A 24558-nucleotide genomic window follows, 5' to 3' on the forward strand; every position below is an offset into this window, starting at 1 on the left:
TAAGCAGCTCTGCAATGCCATCTTCAGGCAGGCAGCAGCCTTGCTCCCTGTAGAAATCCCTAGAAATCTCCCTTAACTCAGGAAGGAAGACAGAGGGAATCGATTATGGCTTAACAGTCATTAGTAGAAATTGGTGGCCAAACCCTAGAAGATGTTAGATACAAAGAAGGCAAAGAGCTCTGCAAGGTACCAACCCAGCTGCCCTGGATAACACAGATATTTCCTTCCCTGTGAGCACACCAGGCTTTCAAGAGAGTGCATTAAAGCAATGCTACTAACACAAACTACTTCTTGATGGAAGATGAAGTTTATTGGCAAATTTTATTTAGAGTACATGAATTGAAACTGCTTGAGTGATTTTAGCTCCATGGACTGCCTTGTACAAAAGAGTATTTTTCTAATACTGTTAAGAGCTAGCGTTCTTGGGAGATTTTAATGAAAATGCATGTGAAAGGGTCTCTGCTGAGCGCTTCACAAATATTCTAAAGCCACAGTGGTGGGTTTGGAACATAAAGGGCTTCCAGGCTTCCAGGGTCTCCCATAGACAATATCACACAGATAATTTGGAGAGCCACAGAGCTGTAATCACTGAATAGTGTGGGCAACACATCCTAAAAATGAATCAGAAAATGAGAGAATAATGTAGACCAAGAGATCTGTGGAGGTCTTCTGCTCTATCCTGCTGGGACAGGGCTAATTTGGATGAGGTTGTTCAGGGCATTGTTTAGTCAACTTCTGCACATCTCCATGAGATTCCACCACCTCTTTGGCCCCCAAGTCAGTGTTTGACCACTTTCATAATTAAAAATATTTTCCTAGTATCTAACTGAAGTTTTCTATATTGCAATCTGTCACCTCTCATCCCATCACAATATAGTGATTGTCTTGTAACAGYATAGTGTCTTAGGCATCAGGATAAAAGATCCCATTACGGAAAATGATTGGAAAGTCACTTTAGTACTCCAGATAATAAGCCTGTTGCTATTCAGAACAAAATTCCTGTAGTGAAGCTCTTATTATTTTAGATCAGGTCTCACAGTTGCTTGTACAAAACAAAGATACAAAAAATTACAATGTCATGATTGCCAGGGACTCAGCTTTCAACACAGAAGCGGCAACCTCATGGATTATCTCAGCACTTACCATGGACAGCTGTAGCACCTATCACTGGGCTGTGTCCACTGCAATCACTTTCTGAGAGGACAGGCTGTGGGGCAGACATGAGATTGGCTGTATGGCCGAACACAGCCCCACAGCAGGGATCTGAGATGACCGGTTCAGCCTCTGCAAGAAAACACTGTAGTTGTCTTCATACTCTGATACCCAGTAGTTCCTGCGAAGAACATGGAGAGGGGGATAAGAAGGGGATCTGCATCCTTTGCTTGGCATAACTGGACACCAGGACGGGGATCTGCCTCTGTCTTGGCAGCAGCAGGCCACTCAGCCATGAAACTGGGCAGTGCAAACAAAAGCACATGCAGATGGCATGGGAGASACTGAGAACAGTCTCCATCAGGAACAGCATGGATGCTGCCACACACATGGCTGTCATTGGGACCAATCTCCCACCCAGATCAACCATTACAAAAACTTCGTCTCCAGCCCACACATAACTCCAAGATCATAGATCAAAATCGAGACTTCAATGCAAATCTGAAATATGTGTGTGTTAGCGGGAGGGAACGGAATGATGCAGCAGGGAGGAATTGCCTTTCCAGTGAGAAATGAGAGCTCAGGAGCAGTTGATGCCTGTTTGCTCATAGTGTGCAGATGAATCACATTGCAAAGAGTTCCTGCCCTAATTTGAGCGTGCCCTTTCCCAGGGAGAGATGGGTGCTGCAGTGTTGAGAGACATCTCCCTCCACCAGTCCAATAAGGGCTTGACTCCTTCTTTCCAAGGGAAAAGGGATATATCAGAGAATATATCCCCTAGGAGGGAAAAGTTTCCCAGCTTATATCAACCTCACCAAAAAATTTTCAAGAAAAGACTAAACAATTCTTGTGAAAGGATTTGACCCTGAGGGAATTCATTTGAGCTCCTTGCATAACATGGACAAGAAGAAATACACTTGAGAAACACTTTCTGATCCCGTACAGTTCCAAAATGTACATATCCCCACTGCCAGCACCCGCCCTCTCCCCTAGCCCTGCTCTCCCTTACTGGTTAAAGCACTCATCTTCAGCAAAAATGTGTGAGAGAGTCCTATTTGCTTTACAGTATCCATCATGGACTCCAGGCAAGGGCTGGAAATCTGTGTTGTAGACACTTCTGCGGTCAAGGTCAAAGCATTCTAGTAAAAGAGAGTTCAAATAATTGAAARGTTTTTTCAAGTCTCTATCTTCTGTATGCAGCAGTCTGTCTRTTCCCCTTTCTCTCAGCTTCATTAGCTGTTAATGCTTTCAGCTCTCCYGTTGTAGCTACCATTATTGAAATGTAACCAGAGTTAGCCACAACAGGAAATGCAAGAAGTGGTTCCCTGGTCTAGACAAGKCCTTTTAGACAAGATTACCGAGTCCTTATTTTCTATAGCCTTTTAAGTTGATGGTAAGTCATRCAAAGCAGATCTGGAAATGATATCTTAAGTTTTTCCGTTATTGACATTGACTTGTCAGCAGCTATATATTTTCTCCTGTCCTCTGGATTTTCTCTTTTATCACGCCAAAGCAATGTGCCTCTGCTTTATTTAATCAAGGACTAAACAAGGAAAGAGTTCCAGGGCCCACTGAATCTTTTCAGAGAAAAAAGAAATCCACTGACCATCTTGTGCAATGTTGCCACAAGAGTATACATGGACAACAAGCCAAAATACTAGGCTAAATGCTAAAYATTCACTTAGGGCTTTATTCCTCCATTTGTGTGGAAATATATGTGTAAGTGATCCCCCCCCCAAAAAAAAAATGGTTTGCCATGAGTTTGTGGAACACCCATTGTTACTGGACTATAGGCTGAAAGACTGCTGCTGAAGGGCTGGCACTAGTGCAGATACGATATAAAGCTGGTAACAGGGCAACATCTCAGCCCTCCTGTCAAAGTACTAAGGGAAGATCTCAGCAGGCAGAGGGGATACAYACTGGAGAAGAGACCCCACAAATGAGGACTGTCACATCAGTTCTGTCCTCTTCACCTAAAATCCTCATGGGAGCTGGTTTGAAGTGACATTGTCTCCTATCTTTTTCTACAGGGATGTCCCACCTGTATAGCCTGTGTATGCAACCTTCTGACTGAACAGATCTGTCTGTGGAAAAACGTGTCACTATCTCTCACAAGAAAACAAGGGAGATAGACAAAGAACTGCAGATTCCAAATGTTTCARTCTTTTTGCGTATTTTAATATGATCATGTAATGAGTCATTATTAAGATTTTTTGTTTTCAGTAATACTGAGATTACAGATATTTCATAGGTATCCACTTCTCTACATCTACGTCATGCAGTTAATGCTAACTGAACGAGCAGTAGCAGCAATAGTTTCCATGCTGCGCCATAATTTCCACACAGGTCACACTGAGCAGGACCGTGCTTCATTGTGTGGCCCATATGGAAACTGGGAAGAAGGAAGCATCACGTAGAATGCTCCAATCTTCTCTGGAAAAAGATAGTTGTTTTCTGCCTTTCTTCTCCCCACTGACAGGTAGATGGTCGTGGGGACTGCTCACCCATTTGGGATCATGCAGCTCAGTCTCCAGATGAGAATTTAAGCCACACTCTCTCCAAGAAGTGGATGTTCAGTCAGAAACCTTCATGCCATCTCCAGTGGTCTTCATCATGCCTGGTAAATAGAGCCTGGCATTTCTAGGGCACCATCTATAGGCATTGGTATGGACTGCAGTGGCCGTATGGAGGATGAAGCCTCTGAGGACTAGACCTCGGCCTCGTCTGACCAGGCTACCCTTGTGAAATTCTGGATATGCAAAGCTGCGTGAGAAGTACAAACCCAGTGACGGTTGCCCATTGAGCACATGGCAGTAACCTTCCCACCAAACCTGGTTCCAAGGACCTTTCCTATCTCATTCACTTGCCCTTCAACTTTGTCAGCCTGCATTCACTTCAAAAGCCCAAAGCCAAACCAAAGGCCATAAGTCATCTATGTGAGGCAGAGCCTCCATYAACTGACCTTCCCCAAAGACAGATGAACCCAAGACCATGCTCTTGTTTTGTTGAGCCTTAAATTGCCTTGCCCGACATGTCTCCAAAATGAATTGCTGGTAGGTAGCCCAGCCCTGAGCCAGCTCCTGCTTGCACAGCAATATACCTGAGAGATTGAAGAAGAAGAGAGCACATTAGACTGGGAGGACTATCAATTACTCACCCAAATCCTACCCTTGGGCAGGTGTACGCTAACAGTAATTTGGAGCATCAGCTGGCATAAATCAGGGGAGACCCATTCACTTCAGCAGAGCCTTGCTGTTGTATCAATTCTGAATTGATTTAGTTCATGAAACCAGTGAGGGAAAGATATATAGTGATGCTAAGCAAGTGCATACAGCTAGCTTTGTGAAAGGTAGGAGCCATTCCGTCTCTGTGTTGCACTGGAGCATTAAAAGGAGCTGAGACCCTTTGCAAGAAGATAGTATATAAAAGGGAAAGACTTTGCAGAGAATACTACACTGCTGAGCTAGACAGGGTAGAGGAAGGGAAAAGCTCACAGTAGTTGTCTCAGCACTAGACAGCCTCAGATGGGCTTGGCAAGGAGATGCTCAAAGCTCTCAGATGTTAAGTGAAGAAATCACTTACCCAAATGGAGACATCTCCATCAGGGCTGCTTGTTCAGACTTCCAGTTTGTGGAGAGAGAAAAACTCTGCCTGGGTTTAATTCTTCTCATCTTCCATGGGGCACTTAAGCTACAGTAGCTTAATGGCTACTGTAGCTTAAGGYTATAGTACAATGCCAAAGGCTGTGGCATTTCTCTCCAATGATCATGAAGGGAGCTGAGATGATAATCTCCAGAGATGAACTCAGGGAACAGAGAGAACATCCCTGTCTCATGTCCTCCTCTGTGGTCCTGGAGCACTGCTGAGAGAAAGGGACTCCCAGCAGGACTCCCCACCAAACTGAGCCAGGACGTTGTGTCTGACCAAGGCTTTGCCAGGTCACAGTTTGCAGCTAAACACAGTTTGACACACAGAAGAGCAGGCAGGTCATCACCAGGAAAGGCAATGGAGCAGGAGGGAAAAAGAAGAAACCCTTAGAGTAACTTGGTGCATAAAAAGCCTCATTGCTGAGTTTCCATGCCTAAGAACAGCAACAAAATTCATGGCTGCTCCTGTGCACGGTAATGATGGAAACCAAGATCAAAATTTTGAAAACCCATGGAAAACAACAAATGGCTCCAACTCTATTTTACAGCTTCTACCATAATAAAACAACAAGGACCTTGAGTTAGCTGCTTCATGAGCAAGAAGGAAATTGTATTGTTTCCACTGCCCTCTTCCCTTTCATGCAGGAGCTCAGAGGAAGATCTCAGCTGCTTTGAGAAGGTTGGGCAGGGTTGGGTGATGTTTCGTAATCACTAACTTTGTTATCCTGAAATCCTAGTACAAAATTCCATCAGCATTTTAATCTACATAAGCAGATAGTGAAATGGAGTTCAGATGAGGCCTTGCTAACAGTCATTTCCTTCTGCATTTACTGCCAAGGCAAGTAGCTCTGACAGATGGACATTAAGGGCTGTTGGTTTGTTCCAGTATCTTGAACACCAAAACCAAAGTAACTAGAGCTCAACTGTGGAGTCCCTTTGCCTCTCTGAGCTCTTTCTGTTCCCCACCTCCAACATGGGGTTGACTGTGTCTTCCTGTTTCACAAAGGAGCTGTGAAGATAAAAACCCTAAAGACAGTAGTGCAGATACTTTGGTAGCAGGGGCTCTTTATGCACCAAGAGTGGGTTTGCAGAGTTTTCTGAAGGCAAATTCAAACTCACTATGCCTGYCCTTTTAGCTGGCCTGAAAGCTGCATATTCGTGTCAAAAGGGTGCTGTGCTCAGGCTGCTAATCTTTGCTGGGCATAGCCCTGTGCTAATGCTTTGTCTGGAGTTTGGAATCTGCTTGTGTCCAGCCAGCTCAGTCCATGAGCAAAGGGCGCTCAGCTGGCAAACGACCATGCAGACAGCCCCTTAGGTAGCAAGATAGGGCTAGTCAGCTGTTCACTAGCAAACAGTGCCAACAACGTGGAAATTACCTTCTGTTCCAGGAGTTTGAACAGCAGCTGGAAGATACTGGGAATAAGAAAGCTCATTTTCTGGCTTAGTGAGAGTCTGTGGCCTCTCCAGTTTCTCCTCCTGAGTTGCCGTTGCCTCCGTGACAGGGTAGTATTTTGGTAGGTAGCTTTCTGCTTTGGAAAGGACTGAATTGAGGTACTTCCTCTGCTCTTTTTCGGYCTGCTGGAATGACTCAGGACTGGAGGAGCTACCTTCCTGCTTCTTCTCTGGCATGTCAGTATGTCTGTTCACTTTACTGCATGGTCCTGGGATGACTTCTCTTCCCTCTCTGACCACATTGTCCCAGTAGTTCATAAACCGCTGCTCTTGAGGCACTGCAAACTCCTTGGCTTTTAGCTGGGAGTCTGCAAATTTTAGCTTCTGCAGAAGGAAGTCATATGTCAGTGGAGATGCAGTAAGGTAGGATACCAGTTCCTACAGCAGCATCAAACACAACACTATCTGCCCACAGAAAAACATGGATTTTGGTGGTATCAGTGAGACCAAGGACCCAACAGCCATAAAGCAGCTCCATAACTGTATCATTAAAATGCATAGGGCATCAAAGCTTCTTCTTTCTGTCCTTTTTATGACTCCTTGGGCTGTGTCACTTTGCACCCAAGCAGTGTTCCCCTGAACCATCTCCACTCACACACTCTGCGGGGTCCAACACCAGGAGAACAGCTCTGCAAGCTGTGCCCCTATCTCAGGCAGTTTATGAAACCTGGTAGGAAACAGATGACTTGGTAGCTCAGCATCAGCTGGGATATTGCTCCAGAGGCAGCTGAGACAGATGGTTTGGGCTGGGCATGCTCTGCACTGTGTGGAGACACACACTTAGGCCTCTTCTTTCCCCCACCTTCTTCTGTCCAGCCTGCTATGCCCAGACTCTGCTGTACCTGCAACACCCTCAGGGTGTTGAAGTAAAGCAAGCTGAAGTGCCATTCTTTGAGCCAGCATGGAGCTATCTGATTCAGGGACTCTGCTGGGCACCATGTGGACACAGAGATCTACCTGTAATAACCAAGGAGCAAGCCCAGAGTGCAAATCTTAACCCACAATAGATTTCACACCAGGATTTTCTCACTGGTGGCATGTTGTTAGGAAATAAACTACCATTTTGGCCATCTTCTTTCCACTGTCATAGACAGCCATGAAGCCTCTGCTAAACCACCTCCATATTCTCATGTCATGGATTAGAACATCAAGTTACAGGCAAAAATAGCCTACTTACTTAACTTTCCTTAATGAGTATGTTCCTGACAAATAGATAGACCAGATAGATGTTTGAAGGCATATAATGCTGCAATGACCTGACTGCAGTATTTGAGCCCTTCAGCCACTGGAGATGAAGGAATGGCAACCAAGATTATGAATGCAGCTAATTATACCAGCAGAGGGGAGAGAATCAATCCTGGCACAAAGAGAAAGACCAATGTGGCTGCTAGTATGGTTGCTCTTGGGAGTCAGTTGGTTTCAGAATCTTTTAAACTGCATACTGCAGCTGTCAAGAGTAAATTGCTTCCTTTTAAGGGCCAAGTCAAGGACATTCCTGCTGTGAGCATTCCCAGACCCATGAAGTTAGCAAAGTTGCTCAGCGACTGTCCTCATTGCGTTTGCTCCTCAGCTCCTCCATGACATTGTTTTGGACTTGCACGGGTTTCTGTTTGTCCCTCAAGATCAACATCCCCCAGGGCTTTCCCCTTCCATATCACTTCAGCCCAAGCTGACTTCTCCTTAAACACACTTACAACAGGGAAACTCGGTGTTGCAGAGCTCTGGGAACTACCTGTACTGGGGGGCTTCCTCATTTAAGGACAGAAAGGGCTCATAATGACAAATCTCCCAAGAGAATAAGAGCCTCCAGAGGCTCATGGTGGATACAGCTCACCAGATAGTAGAAACTCTCTGGTTAAGGAACTCTCCAACTTCCTCTTTGGGAGAGGGCAACAATTCAAATTTTCACATCGGAAAATACCGAAGTGATTCTATCCTCTTAAAAAATACCTTGTGAGTCTAAGAAAGAAATCTGAATCTCCTGAATACCTCATCAGTAAACTACTCAGTAAGACAACTTTTTTTTATAGGCCTTTAGATTTAATAAAGGATCAATAAAGAGCCAAAGAGAGCTGCAACCCAATGAAATCAAACATATACCAGATGCTTCCTCCCTCTTTATCTCCCAAGCCAGCCAGGACACAGGTCAGGACCTCCACAAAGAGAATGTAGCCTTAAAGGCCTTTTACAAAATAAAAATAAAAATAAAACAGTGAAACCAAAAAAAAGCCTGAAAAAAAAAAAAAGTTTAGGTGTGCAGCTCAGAAAACAGGAATTCTTCTCCCTCCACACTGGCCCTGGCTTGCACTCCAGCAGGCAGGGGGTTAAAAAAACCCTGCCCTCTAAGTCAGCAGCTTGGAAGCAGAACAGCCACCTAAGGCTTGGGCTTCCTGCAAACCACTCGCCAGCCTCCGAGAACAGCGGGAGCCCAGAGCAGGGAATGTTAATGAATGTTGCTGGCAGCGGTAACTCTTCCCAGAGGGCAGAGGGAGGGGAGCTGACAGTGAGGGAAGAAGCAGGAGGGAGAAGGGAACACAGGAGAGGGCTCCTGAGGCTGCTTCAGATGAGAGGAAGGCACGGGTAGCCAGGAGCCTGGGTCATGCTTGTGCTGGATTAATGATGTGGTTTATTACCGAGGCCCCTCCAGGGTTAACGTCACCCCTCCCGCTCAGACAGCTTCTCCTCTCTGCCCCACCAGGCACTTTCACACAATGATTTCTCTGTCGTTTTCCCCCAAGCCTGAACTTTTTTCCTCTCTTATGAGYGTAGGACAGATCAAGCCACTTTAGCAACTGAACATCCCCCCTGCTACTTCTCCCCAGTGGCCCAGTGCAAACCGCAGCTGTCCCAACTGGGCTGCCACAAGCAATTAGGCCAGGCCAGGCGGAGCGAGGCAAATCAGATTAAATAGCTCAGGGGGTCGCTCTCCCTGCAAGGAGATTTAAAAAAAACATAACATTCCCTACATAAGTCTTCTCAGGCCTGTGTCAGGGTAAGGAGACATCTCCATCACAAACACCCCCCCACCTCCCACGGCAATATCAGGATGGGCCTAATCCTGACTCATTCCATCAGCCCAGAGGAAGCAATAAGACTCCAAGGCTTAGGCCCTGGTTCAGCAAGCAGTCATTAGTGCCCTGATTTAATGAGTGTAATTAGCACTGCCTGCCCAAAGTGGCTTTACTGGAGGGTACGAGGARGATTTCCTCCAGAAGGGACGCCCCAACACAAGCTAGGGGATTTGTGCCTGACATGACCCACTGGTGGGTCATCAGCAGCAAGGACCGAGGCAGGGCTCCCACTCTGCTCATGCAGGCGGCAGTGGACCTGCTGGGATGTGACTCTGGTTCCCAGCTGCCCATGGCCACAAGAGGRAATGGAGCCCCGTGGGGCAGCCTGCACCACGGCCATGGAGCCGTGCAAGGAAAAACCGACTGTACCCGCAAGTACTCCTCGGTGGGTGGCTGGTACTCCTTGTGACGTTTGTAGTCTGTCATGTATGAACTCCTGTACATGTCCAGTGACACAGGTGCCTGAAACAAGAGACAGGAAACCAGCGTAGCTGTTATTTACACAGATGCCTCCTGCTAGGGCTTGGGGGGAAGCCTTCGAAGRTGGTAATACAAGCACTGCTTCCTCAGAGCTCAGGAGATGACAGGCTGCTCCTTTTGGTCCAGCGTCTATTCCCTGGGCCAGGTGGGGTCAGTGCAACAGAGACAACTCCTTGCTCAGTGTAGCCCCAAGCAGGCTGGGCAGGAAGGTCCCCCTACTCTTTTGGTAATGGGCTTTGGGGTTCTTATAGTCCTGGGTGACTCTTGCAAAAATACCTTCCTCCTGCCTTTCTCCAGCCAACCCTGATAGCCACCAATGCTCACCCCTGGGCAGAGCGCTAAGATAAAGCTCCTGAAATAGTTTGATCAGCTGCTGAGGTCCAGTGTCACTCGAGTTAAATAAGCATGTGCTCCAGTCTCACATTTCAGCAATATCTCCCTTGTACTTGTCACATATTTAAAGTTAAGTGCTCACTAATGTCAATACTTATTCTACAAAGTGATTGGAGAAATTATGGATGAAAACTCTACCAAGGGCTACTAAGCACAGTGGCACCAGCCTTAATGCTCAAAATCACTGCAGCACAAACTGCTGCAAACAGAGCGAGGATTTTAGGGAAGAGGCATTTTGCCTTGTTTCCTATGCCCCTCCTTTGGCATCCACTACGAGCCGCATCCGGAGACAGGAAATCAGGTGAGATGAGCCTTYGGGCTAAGCCAAGATAGCTGTTCTTATGTTAAAGTATAAAATGTGCTAACTTTTAAACACATTGCAGAGGGCTCTGAGAGAGGAGCTATGGCACAACCTGTGCRGTAACTGAAGGTGTTACTGCTGTCACCCCTGCCACACAAACATACTGTCCAGGCATGTCCACCCTGCAGGAACCGGCCTGGCCAGCCAAAGCACAAGTTTGCACTCCCATGCCTCRTGCGGGGAGTTCTGAGACCAGGGGACTCACCCCTACCATCTGCTTTTGCAAGGCAGAGGGGCCTGAAAACCACTGAAGCGCCACAAACTCACTCTGCCAAAGACCAGTTCTCAGCTTTTCCTGGCCTAACACTTTCAAAGGAAAATACAGAACTTCAGTTTTTCAGACAACCTTGAAGTATTTAAACCATCCGCTGAGAAAAAAAGGAATCAGTAACTGTACCAGTACAAGGCATCTTAGGAAAGATTTCTTGTGCCTTGCTACCAATGCTATCCATTATGGTCAAGAATATATTTTATATACTCATTCCATTTTTTCTAACATTTCACTCTTTTCTCTTCCACTGCTGCCTCCCAGGTGAGAGGCTGCCTTTGGCCACCACAAGCCTGTTGTCACCAGATGCTATTATCTTCCCAGCCTGTCAGGCACTGCAAATCCATTACTCAAATGTTGGCAAGGAAGAGAGCCCCTCTTGTGCTTCACCTTTGACAGGGCTATTTTCCTCATCGCGTCCACCATGCTGAACCAGAAACCTGAAACAGAAGTCATTCAGTTAACCAGCAAACAAATTCCTTTCTTCTATATAGCCCCTTCCCATAGCCCCTTCTGAGACAAGGGACCAAGTGACATGGAATGGGTACTGGTGAGAAGTACCTACAGCTGGGAGCTGTAGGACTTCTGTGCAGCCCAAATTGGTGGTTAGAGTATGAACAACTTCATCCAACTTTAGCAATGCAAAGGGACCCATCTAGTCCAGCAAGGAGCACCTACAAAGCTGTGCACCTCAGGGCAGAGCTGGCCCTATGGGGTGACCTTAAGGTCTGGACTSTCAGGGCGATCTCCCTCCCAGGGCAGAAGAGGTGAGAGCCTCAGTACCTGTGTAGCGGAGTGATCCAGTCTCTACACAGCTGCAGAGTTTCCAGGGAGGGGAAAAATCTCCTGCCCTTTGTGAGACACCTGGGCTCCAGAACCCCAGCAGCCTTGATGGGGCAAGGGGACCTTTGTGAGGGTGCAGGGTGAGGTTTCCTCAGAGGAGAAGCCACAAGTGTCCCCACAGTCACATTGCCTGGGACCTGCTCCCTACTCTTTCAGCTGCCACCAGCCATGCCGAGGACACGTGGCCAGTTCAGGGACAAAGCCTGCAGGCCCTTTTCTCTGGTGAGCCCTCAGAAGACCCTCCAGTGAGACCCACTTTGTGCATGTGCTGTGGGGAGCAGAGTAAAACAGCCTCCTCACCTCACTACCTGGAGGAGTGCAAAACAAACTGCAGAAGGCAGGCAGGCAGGGATCTCTGTTCAGCTTTGGAGGGTGTCTGAATACACCTGACCTGTCCTATCCAGACATCTCCTTATCCTTCCTAAGAGCCTCTGATGACTTGCAAAATAACATAGCAGAGGATGCTCAGATTTAGTCTTCTGTCACACAGATGAGTGTCTGCCAGACTAGACCTTCATGGCAGTACTTACTCTTCAAAAAAAACCATCAAGCATTAACCAAGTTTGGGATCCATCTCATCCAAGACTAATTTCACCTAATTTTAGATGTCTACAGAGAGGACATCTCCCTTTTAAATAATCATTCCAGGCTCCCTAGCTTGTTTAGACTGATTCCTTTGACCGGTGTAGATATGTAGTTTGGGATGAAATGAACTGCCTTCTCAGAAAGCCTGTCTTCAGTCCACTGAATCTCAGTCAAGAGTCCAGTTTCTGTAGCTACATCTAAGTCTGGAAATCAGTTCAGAAACTCAATTCTCTGTTACTATACTAATGCAACTAATAAATGACAGTGATGCCACATGAGTCCAAAAGATGTCGTCTTGGTTTCAGGATCCTGGCTGAGTTTACTAAAGAACAATTAAAACGAAACTTTTTATTTGGATCAGTCAGACAATTTCTGCTGGAGGGTGTGGAGAGGTATCTATGTGAAACTTCATGAGCTTATTTCTGAGGGTTTTCTGACTCTAATGAGGGCAGAAACTTCCCTTTGGTTCTGAGTTTGTATAGCACTGGATACAGAGGAGATCTGGTCATGGATCCAGGTTCACAGGCCCATCACAATGAACGAAATTACTAGAGTTATTTCTCTTTGCACTCTGTTACATACCAGCACACACACGAAGCCTTGGGATGCTAATGCGCTGGCATTAGAGTCATGGGCTGCTAATACCCTGCCACTGAAGTCAAGCAGAATGAGAAGCCCTTGGCTCCCCACTGTATTTTATGCAAATGAATATTAGAATAAACGATGCAACAAGGAAAGAAATTATTTGCAGAAATGTGAAACTCTCATGTTCTCCTGTGCTTATATTAAAGGGATTACACTCCATTTCCTTCTTAATAGAGCTAATGCTCTATGGGAAGCCCTCAGGCCAGGGATTAAACCACTTATTCAATTAATTAGGAACAAACTTCTGCCTTAAAGTCAAACACACAAATATCAGTAAGCCCTTGAGAGTGTCTTCCTTCCAGGGYAGGGAAAATGGATCATATTTCTAGTGTAAATGAAACTAAGTCTGCACTCTTAAATTATCAGGAATTACATAATTTAAGAAGACTTGCTTTTAAAATCCAGGCTTTCTGTAAAGCAGCATGGTAAAGGAGGAACAGTCCTGCCACCTTGAACTCCCATCAGTTACAGTGGAAATAGAATCAGGGCCTAGAAGACTAATAAAAATGAAATATAGTTTTAGGATGTAATATTGATAACTAACTCCAAGTTGCAAGCACACCAGTGTTTGGATATGTTTGAAGTTAGGGGTGAAATCTTGCCTCAGCTAAGCTCAGAAAACAAACTGCTTATTCAGGAGGATATGAATTTCATCTAGGGTGTCTGATTCATTACTGAGATAGGAGACAATTTCCAAAATCTGGCTTCAAATCCTAATCTTCCTTGATGAAGGCTTGATTCTTCCATCTTCTCATAGGCACAGCTCACAGGAAAATTAAAAGGCATTTTGCCAGCATAGTTCATTCAGGAGCAGCCTGCTAGTGCTGTTTACCTTCCTATTTCTTCTTCCAAATGATGAGGCTGACAACTGCCAACGTAATCCCAATTAGAAACAGGTTGAACCAAAATCCTAGCTCATATCTTCCTCTACTTTTGAGAGAGCTTGTCTGCCTCCTTGTTGCTAACTCAGAGAAAAAGGTGAACCAACCATATGCCATTTTTTTAGCATTTTTATATATATGAACATTTTTTAAACTTCCTTCACATTCTAGTGTTGTCTCTAGTGCTGTTACCTTTCCTCCTAAGAATTCTCTGCAATGGTTCCAGATTTCTCCAAGCCTTCAGGACTGATGAAGCTTGGCAGAAGGATACTTCAGCGCATCAGATCCCTCCCTGGCACTCCTGTGCACAATGCTTAGTATGGGCTGTGCACAAGAAGCACCAGCAGAGAGAGGTCGAGCAACCACCTATCTCTCTGTGTTGCAGCTTTCTTGCTCTTTCCTGCACAGCTTCTCCTCCAGAGAGCTGACTGCAGAGCTGAAAGAGAGAAATGAAGTCTGAAGACCAACAGTGCTTTACAAAACAGCTGCAGGAGAAAACTACTATGAATTAGTTTATTCTCATAATACTCCAGAGCAATGATGATTGAGATTTCCAGGGTCAGGATCCTAAACCAGGAACCTAAATGGAAGTGCCCCCATTTATCAAGGCACCGATCACCCCAAACTTTCAGAGAGGTTTTCAGAGAGTGTTAGTGTTTTTCACCTCTTCAGACCATTTACGTGCAGAGATGTAAGAAAATTACAAGTGTACAACTCAGGATCAGATTTTCAAAGGCAGGTGATTACATGTTTAAACAGCATCTTGGGAGAATTTCCAAAGGGGTTGAGTGTATGACTGTTGAGTTCAGATCCTTTAATATTAGATGTGAAGAGTTTAAAATAGAGTTAAGTTTAATTCTAGCATAAAACAATGAGATCTCTRAACATAATCTGTGCAGCTGCTTTCTGACATCCCAATTCCCTGTGCTTTGAGGTGCCTCTATACACCTCCTGAAAGCTGATCTCATAGCTTCAGTAGGACTGCAGTAACATACAGGACTTGGCTCAGAGACAAATTTTATCTAAATTTGGCCTTAACTTCCTCTGTTTGCCATCTTTTTCTACTTGCAAAATGGCAGGAGTGCCTGTATTGCTCTTGTGCAAGGTGCTGCACCAGATATTGGCAGCATTCTGTAGAACCATCAAAAATACTCAGCTATTAACAATTTAATTCAGRAAAACATTTCAAGGAGGACATACCTCCCTGTCAGCCCAGCTCTTTGAGCAGGGAATAAGATTCATTGCCCCAGTGTGGATGTTGAAAGAGGAAAGCGATTGGTAAGTAGGACCCCCATCACGTGAAAGAGGCCGAGCGTAATCTGTGAGGGGAATCTCCATTCACGTTAACACCACAAGCAGATAAAGCACAAAGAGGAGAATCTTCTTCAAGGGACAAGTGTTGACAGCCTGTTCTGTCAGCATGAGGTCAGTCACCCATTTGGGTCTAAAAACATGAACTTTTGTAGGAGTGCAGCAGTCCAACAGGGGAGGGTTCCTCATAGGGTTTATTTAATGTGTTTCTCCAGTTTTCTTGGTAAATTGGTGAGGGGCATTTATGGCACCCTCTGACAGAAATAACTAGTGCCCTTCAGCCTAAATTTGAGGCACTTGTAGTTCTCTTCCAGACGCCTACATCACTTACTGGGCTGAGTCCTGAAAGTCCAACTTCTTGTTGCACAGATGCTCCACTCTCCGCAGAAGATGAGGGCAGCTGGTGAACCCGGGAGTGATGCCCAATTCTGCTGTAGCCTCTTAAGACAATCAGATGTTTGTTCATAGTCCCCCCAAAAGCATCCGTCAGCAGAGGACTGCAAGAATCTCGTCATTGTCTATGTGAGAGCATTCTGTATCCTGTGATACAAATCAATGTATATTTATGCACCTGTGTAAGGCAAATACATATATGTATTGTTAGAGAACTTAAATCTGCTCACTAATGCTGTTGTTTAAATAGCCCTTTAACCACATCACTTTTCTCCTCGTTAGGTTAAGTCGCTGGAGGTGAAAAAGCCCTTCCAAAATGGTTTTCACTCAGTCAGTCAGTCCAAAGTAAACATGCCTCTGGGACCATTATGTGTATCAGATATCCAAGGCTTTGTTAAGAGCTTGCCTGCTAGGTAAATTCTACTACTCTTTCTCCTTGGAAGAAGAAGGTTAAAACTAGAGATAGGCTCACACAGGTATTGCAGAGCAGCACTGTGAGTTACGGCCATGCCGGAATAATAGGACATACCAGAGCAGCACATACGAGCAACCCAAGCCTTGAGGAAGCTCCTGATTGAAGGTAATTCCAGTTACAATATGGCATTGGCTTGACTTATGCCTGCCACCTGAAATCATATTAGTCACAGGTCTCACAGTGACCAAGGGTCTGACATTTTCATCAACAATTGTTGAAGCCACCACATATGGCCGAGAGCCCAAATAACTAGCACTAGGCATCGCTAGCAATGAATACAGGAGGATTGTATGTTTACTGCATGCCATGGAAAATCCTCAACTCACATCTCTGGAAGAACTATTGGAATTCAGCTGGCTTAACTTTCCTTGTACAGTCTCACCTCACAATACAATCACATCAATTTCTTAAGTTTGGCAAGAAAATGACCATTCAAAGTCACTTTATYTAGCCCTTCTGTTTATTGCACCACGGTTTGGATTGGGCCCACAACCAGGAGATTTTCCCATTGTGGCTATTAGCTGTTCAGCTGATTCAAACTTGTCGGGGAGAATAAAGCAACCACCTGCTTACAGGTGACAGCAAAAGTAAAGTGAGATCAAACACTAGCAGGAGGAGAGAATTTAAGTAATGCAAGAGGTGGTTGCATGTCATTTCAAAAGTCACCTTTTGTCTTTGATCTGTGCTTAGGAAGTGGGTACCTCCTGGATCCGATGGTCATTAGAGAAGTGTGCCACCAAACTCATCCCACCTTGAAGTTTCAAGTGTTTGCTTTCCCCTAGAAGTCTCCTCCTACTTCCGCCCCTGTGTAAATCATCTGCCCTAAGATTTCATTTAGAAGAGCCAGCTCATGCATGTTAGGGAGCAGGAACCAGGACCCGTGTCCTCCCCTAATTCCAGTATCATTCACTGCATTGAAACTGAGACTGCTCTTCTGTAACTGTATTATTCAGGCACAAGTAGGTCCTCTAGAGATCAGAGAATGGAGAGATACTATAGGTGTTATGCAAACAAGAAAGCCCTGGCCCTGAAGAACCTACAGTCTAAATACCCAAGACAGATAAAGGACTTCGACTTTAGGGATTTTAAAGATGAAGCACTCAGAGACAAAATAAGCTGCAAATCACAGAAAATCTGTGGCAAAACTGAATAAATCCCACATTACTGAATCCCCATTCTGCTCGTAACAGCTCCTTGGAGCTCTGCCTGTTTATTCCTAGCAAAGCATTTGCTTTATCAGCACACATTGAGGAAATAAAATTACACAGTTTCATGTGGCAAGCACAAGCAGTTACCCTCTAAAAGCAGAGATTTAAAGCAGGTATGTGTGTGAATATTTGTCAAGTCTTTGCACATTCAATAAAATAAACYTGCATTTGGAAGGCAGTCTCCACATTACTGCAGAGAGCTTCAGTTTGTTGATACCTTCGGTGAGTGTTAACAAGAGGCGACATCATGGGGAAGCGAGAACCTGGTCTCAGGTTACCCCATAAATTGGCTAAGGCTTCAGAGAGGATTACAGGCCCAGAGCCATCCTAAGTACTGGGATGTCATTACAGTGAAATCAAAGGTAACCTTGGGGCTTGGCAGGTAACTGTCAACAGCTAAGAGAAAGAGTGATCCCATGAAGGAGCTCTGCTTCAGGATGAAATTCAGCCACCTTTATTTTCATTTCAGGTGAGGGGTCAAGCAGAAAAGCTATCCCTAGCGGCCTTTATTTACAATTTTCAAGGGAGCGGCTCATGAAGCATTTAGAGGAAGAAGGATGAACCCACTCGTCCCTCACTCACAGAGCCCGTCTCGATGACAGACGGAGGATGCTGTAATGACACAAGAGCTGGGAAGATTCCTTTTATGAATGAAATGCAGGAGGCAGCAGTGCCCTAATGAAGGCATTAACAAAACTTCCTGGTGACTTCCAGTGACTGGAACAGGGCCAGGATTTCACCTGTAATATTTTCAGGGACCTCCTCCCAATGAGACATTTACTTTCTGCAGTCTGTGAGCTAACTCCTAGCACTGATAACAATAGCAACACCCCAGAAGCAGATTTCAAGGCATTTCTTTCTTTTATACTTTTTCTCTCCATCCACCCTTGCCTGTCCTTCCTACCTAGGTGACCAGTCTGAATTTCTAGAGAATCCCAGTATGTCCAGTTTTTCTCCTAGATGTGTAGTCAATTTACCATCAAAATATTGGGAAATTTTGTATTTCTCTAGATTTCCCATTGATGAACGCAGAAGTTATAAATGGTTTTATGTTGTCTGCTCACAGTAGCTAGATCTATGCAAAAAACAAACAACACCCCCAACAACAATAACAAAAACATGGGGGCTGCTCTTTGGGCCTGAGCTCAACTGAGTGCACAGCTCACATTCTGGCACCTACACCAGCACTCTCCAGAGCAGACCGGTCCCATGGAAACTGCCTATTAAGAACAACATATAGCCTGGGCATGGGAAAGTGCTGTTATCCAGAAGACATGCCAGGCTCATAATTTAACTGCATAGACTACTGCAGGTCACCAGTGAGGCCCATGATGGGCCAGTTTAATGCAGTAGTGTACACACACCAGTGTGTACAAACTGGGCATCCAGAGAGATATGTTTAATGTTGCTATCAAATGGTTGTTTTGTTGTGGAGAGCAGACTTGCAGGGCAGATTTAAGACCTTGCACTTAACACTGCCCTTCATGGGGAGGCAGAAGTGGATCTCACCCTGCAAGCACCCTGCAAAGCACAGCTCTGGCTATCCCAGGCTGCGGGCTGCTGCAACACAGGGAGCTGAGTGCCTCCTGTGATGTCCTGGAAGTCCCACTCTGGGCAAAAAAAACAGAAAATGAAAGCAAAATATCCCATTTTCCACTCAGCCATGGCAAACCCTCCCTTACCCTCCCCTCTTCTTTAAAGATCTAAAATCCTACCAGCAGCCAGTTTTGCAAGGGTTAACCAGCATGGAATGAATGTGGAGAGACAGTCTGGGACTATAATCACTTATTATTTTCAGGTAATATGCTTTATCTCTGACTAATCTCCTCATCTGGAGAAACACTCACTGCAGACAAGAGTCACTGAGGTTATCTCTGATGATGGGGCTGTACGGACTGCTGGCTGCGAGGGACCGAGGAGAGGCCAAGGAGAATACTTCAATTATGGCATGAACTATGCTCTGGTAGCTGAAAGGCCATTGTTTAATCTACTAGAAATCATCTATTTTAACAGATAAAGGGATTTACTTGGTTTTTCTACTCCCCAAGAACAGCATGTTATTCCAACTACTAACGGAACATTGGGTATTTAATTAAACAAAAAGCACAGAGAGAAGCAACACAGCCATCAACATCACTTCTGGGGAAATTCAAATTGATTGTCACCCTTTGATGCTGCTCAATCACCTCTATCTCACTCACCCTTCCTACAGTAGAGATTAAATCATCTGGTTCTCCCTACCCAGCACTGTTATTTTATTTTATATTTTTTTAGAGATCCAATTCAAAACTTTTGGAATATGTAATGTGAATTCTCAACTAAGCATAGACCTGACTTTCAATAAGCTGGATTATCCCAGATCTGTCTAGAGGAAAGTGTAGAAATTTGAGCTTCATTTTACCTCTTCTTCTGCACACTTGGTGCTGGTTCCTGTTGGACAGGGCTCTGGTCTGTCTGGACCATTAGCACAATCTAGTGTGACAGGTCCAGCATTTGGAAGTTCAAACAGTCTTCATTGCTCAAAGACAAATCTGAAACTTCCACACGTGTACATCTTCTGTTTGTCCCTTTTCCATCTCAGTTTCTTTGTTTGTGTCTTTTCGATTTTCAGAGATGTCTTCCCTTTATTCTTTTTCATCCAGTAGTCTACTGATTGTAGAGGACAGTTACAGGTCATTCGCTGTTGCTCCACTGTGTTCAGTAAAGATCCATTTTCTTACGTCCTCTACCCCTTCAAGTCCACAGACTATAGACCCAAATGGTCTATGAAGGATGATTARGAAGCAGCAGCCTACAAAGCTAGCCGTAAATTCATTATGTAGGGGTCACATCTCTGTTGGAAATACACAAATGAAAAAAAAATCAAAATGAAAGACAATAATCTAGTTTTTCCTTCGACCATCAGCCTCTTAATCCTCTTCCCTTTACCAGAACAAAGAACAAGTATCTTGAAAGTGATTATCCAGCCAGCCAGCAGCCAGATCGCTGAAGTTTCCTCACTATCACAGAGATGGCTGTCATTTTTGTCAATCCTATTGACGACTGTCCCATTTCTGACATAGTCTCACAATCCATAACATTTCTTTGTAAAGACCAGCTGTCTTTTTTTTTAGTTTTGCCTTCCTGAAAGTCCATTTCTGTGCATGTAGAGCAAGGAAAGGCACCAGCTGAGTAGCCTGATTTTTGCATCCATGAAAATGTCTTTGCCTCTCCGTGTCTGCTTCAGATGGTCTACCCCCACATGCACTAATTATATCCTTCTTCATATTCTGTTGCTGTCCATCTGGCAAAATTTCCCAGATAAATAGGGYTGTCCACGTTGTCCACCCTGCTGCTACCTGCTTGTGTAGTTCTCTTTCTTTCTCCCTTTCCTCCTGGTCTTTGTGTGACCCACGCCAATGTTTGATCTGCATCATTCACCATGCAACACATCAACCTGATCTGGCACATCAGATAAACTGGCACACCAGTGAAGGTGTGTGTGATCACTTTGTTAATCTCCTCATCTGACTTTGCCCCAAATTTTTGGTGACTGTAACTCCATTCTTCATTTTCTACAGGCGGCTCCAGAAGTTACTGGGAATTCTCAGGTCACCTCATCTGCTAGCAGTCATTGTGCTGAACCAGTTATTCAGCTTGCTGTTGACCAGGACTGCTGACCTCACCACTTCATAATGTTTTTCAACAGCTTCTTACACATATCATATAGCCCCAGGATACTCCACACACCTATTGCAACACACTAGGCCAAATGACTTTTTGAAATTGCGCAACTRAAGTTCTTCTTGATATCTCTGAACTTGCCCAGGATCAGCTCCTTTCACTGGTTTTGCCATACTGTCCCTCTTGCTTTGYGGAAACTGGCCTGCTCCTCAACTAAATCTCCAGTTATCTGCTTTCTGGTAAGGCAGGATTGGGGAATTTGCTCAGGCATCACAAAATTCACAGAATTTGGAAAGTCATCGTTGTGGGAATTTTCTCACTGGGCTYCACTTTCCCTATTTAGGTGATCTTTTCTTTCATGATAACTTGCAATTTCCTGGCTGGGTCAACAATCCATGCTATAGCTCCACTGATCCAGTTCCAGCCCCTCAGTTTTCTTCAATTTCCTGACCCTTCTTTGCAACCTCTTCTAGAAAGATTCTTCTTGTCATCAGGCTCTTGAAGTGTTACAATCTCCCAAACATTGAGAATCTCTTCATCTCTTGATTTGCAATCCACACAAGTAGTCTGGTAATATTTCACCTATCACTTCTGCCTGTCCTTTTCTGAGAGCAGGGGGCTATCCTTTGACTTACTGTTGTGGACCATATACTAGTYCTTCTTCCTTAGCATCAAATCATAGAATCAGTAAGGTTGGAAGGGACCTCTGGAGATCATCTAGTCCAATCTAAACCTAAAAAACCGTCTTCACTGGGACTCTCACAATAATGTTTCAATGGTCCTTATTTATAAAACAGTTCTCCTTGTTTGTCCTTGCTTTTTTAACTTTTGCCTAGCTCTGGGTATTCCTGCTTAGGATATGTCTTTTCATCTTTGCATTCTGTCTTTCACTGGCTGGTTTCCAGGCTTAATAGCTGCCTGTTTTCTTGCCTATTAAGTCATCAACATCAAGGCTTGTTGAATCTTCTCTGGCTGGTTCAGTAACAATTTCTGGGTTAAGCCCTTCAAGCTCTTGGCTGAATGAATCTTTCTTACTCCTTCGTATATTTGGTCATTCTAGTTCATCCATGTTGTAACTGACTGCACCAGCTAGAAGCTGACCAGCCTTCACAGTCCACATTTTTCTCCACACCACATCAGATAGATATTGTTGAGGCAGAGGATGAGATCAAGATTACAGAGAATCACTCCTCCAGAGGATATCCAGTGCTTGCTTTTCCTTTACTGGCCAATTCTAGTTTTCCTATATGCCAATCAGAGCTTCTCAGCCTTGTTTCCTATTTAGTTTGCACTTAAAGCTTTTTTTACATATATAGAGTCTCTAGAACCTTCATGAGCATCTAGAAGGCTCATGAAGGCCTGCAGGAACTTGCCGTATTTGCTCATGGCTGGAACTAYCATGGCCATTCTTTGGTATGTGCCAATTACTCACATACGTCAGTCATTGAGTGCCTGAGCAGTTCACTCTGAGGTACTGCTACRAGATTCCTTGCCTGGTAGCAAAATAGCCTGAATTGTCATAGGAGCCCCTATGTACAGAAGCTGTTTCACAGCCCTGTATCCTGATGAAACAAGCTCATTTCTAAACTGTGACAATGCTGGGTTAACCAGGGTCCTTCTGACCATTGTGAATCTGGTATCTCTTTGTGCTTTGTGTCACTGCCTTAAAGCAAGATTTTGCCACCTGATATCACTGCCTTGTCTGTCCACCCAATTTTCAAAAGGCCAACAGTATTATGCTAATACATCTCTAACTTGCTCATCAGCACTGAGATTTTACCCAAAGCGGTTTCAGATCCTGGTTTTCCTGGCCAAAGCTTCCTTTAACAGCTATCCTTTTGCTGGAACATTTCACCTCATCAGACACGCTGATCTATTAAATCATTAAATAGCATCTACATGGCCAAGAAGACTGAAGAGAGCTCACCACATTTCTTTCCAGTAGCCTCCCTGGCATGTGAGCTCAACACATGCTGCTCTGCATTTTTTGAGCACTTCTCACGAGTGGGTTTTGGCTTAGGTGATAATGATGGTGCTCAGCCCTTCTCATGGGAGCCACACTTCCAAAAGAGGGCAGTTTTTATTTAGAGGCAGCAGTATCCTAATTACCAAAACCACTTGGCAAGCTAGGTCCTGAAAAACTACAGAGAAATATCACAGAATTTGTCTGTACTGGGCAAAATTAAGCAAAGTGCAAAGATAGCAAGATAGTTGAGGAAAGCTCTGACTCGGGGGTTGGAATCATCAAAGTGCAGTGTACTGTTTGAGCTAGACCTGATGGTGGGAAAATGGGAGATCATTATAAATATCCCATAAACATGCAGAAGGATTGAGGCCATAGTTTCCCTCAGAGGCTGTCTTCTGTCAAGACCTTATCAGATGAAACATCCAACCTTCATTTTAAAAGTCGCAATGAATCTACAATAACTTTTGGTAAATAATTCTAATAATTATGTACTACAGTAGAAATGGACACTTTGGAATTAACTTAGTTGCCCAAACACAGGTATTTAGAACCATCTGAGGTGCACTAGGCAATGTGTAATGGATGTGAAACAGTATCTGTGGGAGACCACTGGAGAGCACGGAGCTCCTCATATAGCACCAGATACCTCTGTTTGAGCAGCTGAATTGAGCCCCTTGTGTTTGTCCTGCTTCAGTTCTGGGCACTGTTCTTGTTACAGCCTTATCTGCCAGCAGACAGGTCTGATCCTCATGCTTCTGCTCCTGTGTATGCATTTATAGACTGCAATCAAGTCATCCACAACCTTCCCTTCTCATATGCAATTAAAGTGAGTTCCTTGAGGAGTTTCAAGGCTTAACTACCTGTTATTCTGTGAAGTAACTACACTACACTCTGAAGTATGCTTCCTGACAGTTTTATTTGAGGTCCTCTAGCTCTTCTATTTGACTAGATAGTAAACAATATCTCTGTCACTTTCCCCTGCCATTTGTGATTTTATAGATGCCATCATTATTTGATACAATACCAAATATGAAATTATTMTAACTCCTTATTCTTACACTTCATTTCCAAAGTCACAACAAGGAACAGCTGATTATTCACAAGAACCACTAAGATTATTAAAAAAAAACAACCGATTTCCAGAACAGACTCTACCACCTCAGCAGTCTCAGATTTTGTTCTTAGATGTGTCCTTCTGGTTCTCTATATTGAAATAAATCTCACTTGTTTGCTCCCAGTTCCAGTGCAGAGACTGAAGCAAGCCTGTGTCAGTGAACTGTTGTCTTCATTATTTGACACTCTATACTCCCATTTTTGCCTCCTACACATTCAGTCAGTAATGACTTTATTTTTCTTCCGAATAAAMAACAGAGATAGAATAATGAATCAGTTTCACAGGATTTCATACTGGAGGATTCTTCATTAACAGTGACATTCTGAGATCTACTGTTTAATCTGTTAGATCCACTTAATTTGTACCATGTTGATTTTACACCATCCAATATGGTGGTTACCGAACAACTTCAGAAGTCAGTTACATCAACAACTGCTTATTCTTACTAGAGGACAACTGCAAATCAATTTAACAAGACCTATTTTCTACATATGCACATCCATCAGCATCAGTTATATTGTTTCTTTTTAATAATTCATTAATCAGGTGAGGTGTCCACTATTTCTTGCCTGTGATAGTGACAGGCTGACAGCCTTAACGTTACTCATTTGCCCAATACTTTCAAATAACAAGCCAATACCGGCTTCTTC

General features: G+C 44.4%; 1 protein-coding gene across 1 annotated transcript; it reads right to left on the reverse strand.

Moving 5' to 3' along the window:
- Positions 1–1164: 1164 nt before the first annotated feature.
- LOC146590396 (uncharacterized) lies at positions 1165–15555 on the reverse strand. Its single transcript, XM_085314603.1, has 7 exons — positions 15421–15555; positions 9692–9784; positions 6407–6629; positions 6176–6325; positions 4115–4252; positions 2162–2291; positions 1165–1333 (listed from the first exon to the last, which is right to left on the reverse strand). The coding sequence occupies exons 1-7, from the start codon at positions 15553–15555 to the stop codon at positions 1165–1167; spliced, it is 1038 nt and encodes a 345-aa protein (XP_085170729.1).
- Between the last annotated feature and the right edge of the window lie 9003 nt (positions 15556–24558).

This window comes from Rhea americana, unplaced genomic scaffold (assembly GCF_003343005.1).
Source record: "Rhea americana isolate MKP2758 unplaced genomic scaffold, rheAme1 scaffold_41, whole genome shotgun sequence".
NCBI lineage: Eukaryota > Metazoa > Chordata > Aves > Rheiformes > Rheidae > Rhea > Rhea americana.

Excerpts from the sequence above, each read along its gene's own strand:
- LOC146590396 (XM_085314603.1), bottom strand. The coding sequence starts at position 15,555 with ATGAACAAACATCTGATTGTCTTAAGAGGCTACAGCAGAATTGGGCAT. Across the intron at positions 6,630-9,691 it reads CCACCGAGGAGTACTTGCGG|GAACTGGTATCCTACCTTAC; the intron begins GTACAGTCGGTT and ends ATGCTGCTGTAG. Across the intron at positions 6,326-6,406 it reads GCCAGAGAAGAAGCAGGAAG|AAAGCTACCTACCAAAATAC; the intron begins GTAGCTCCTCCA and ends TTTCCAAAGCAG.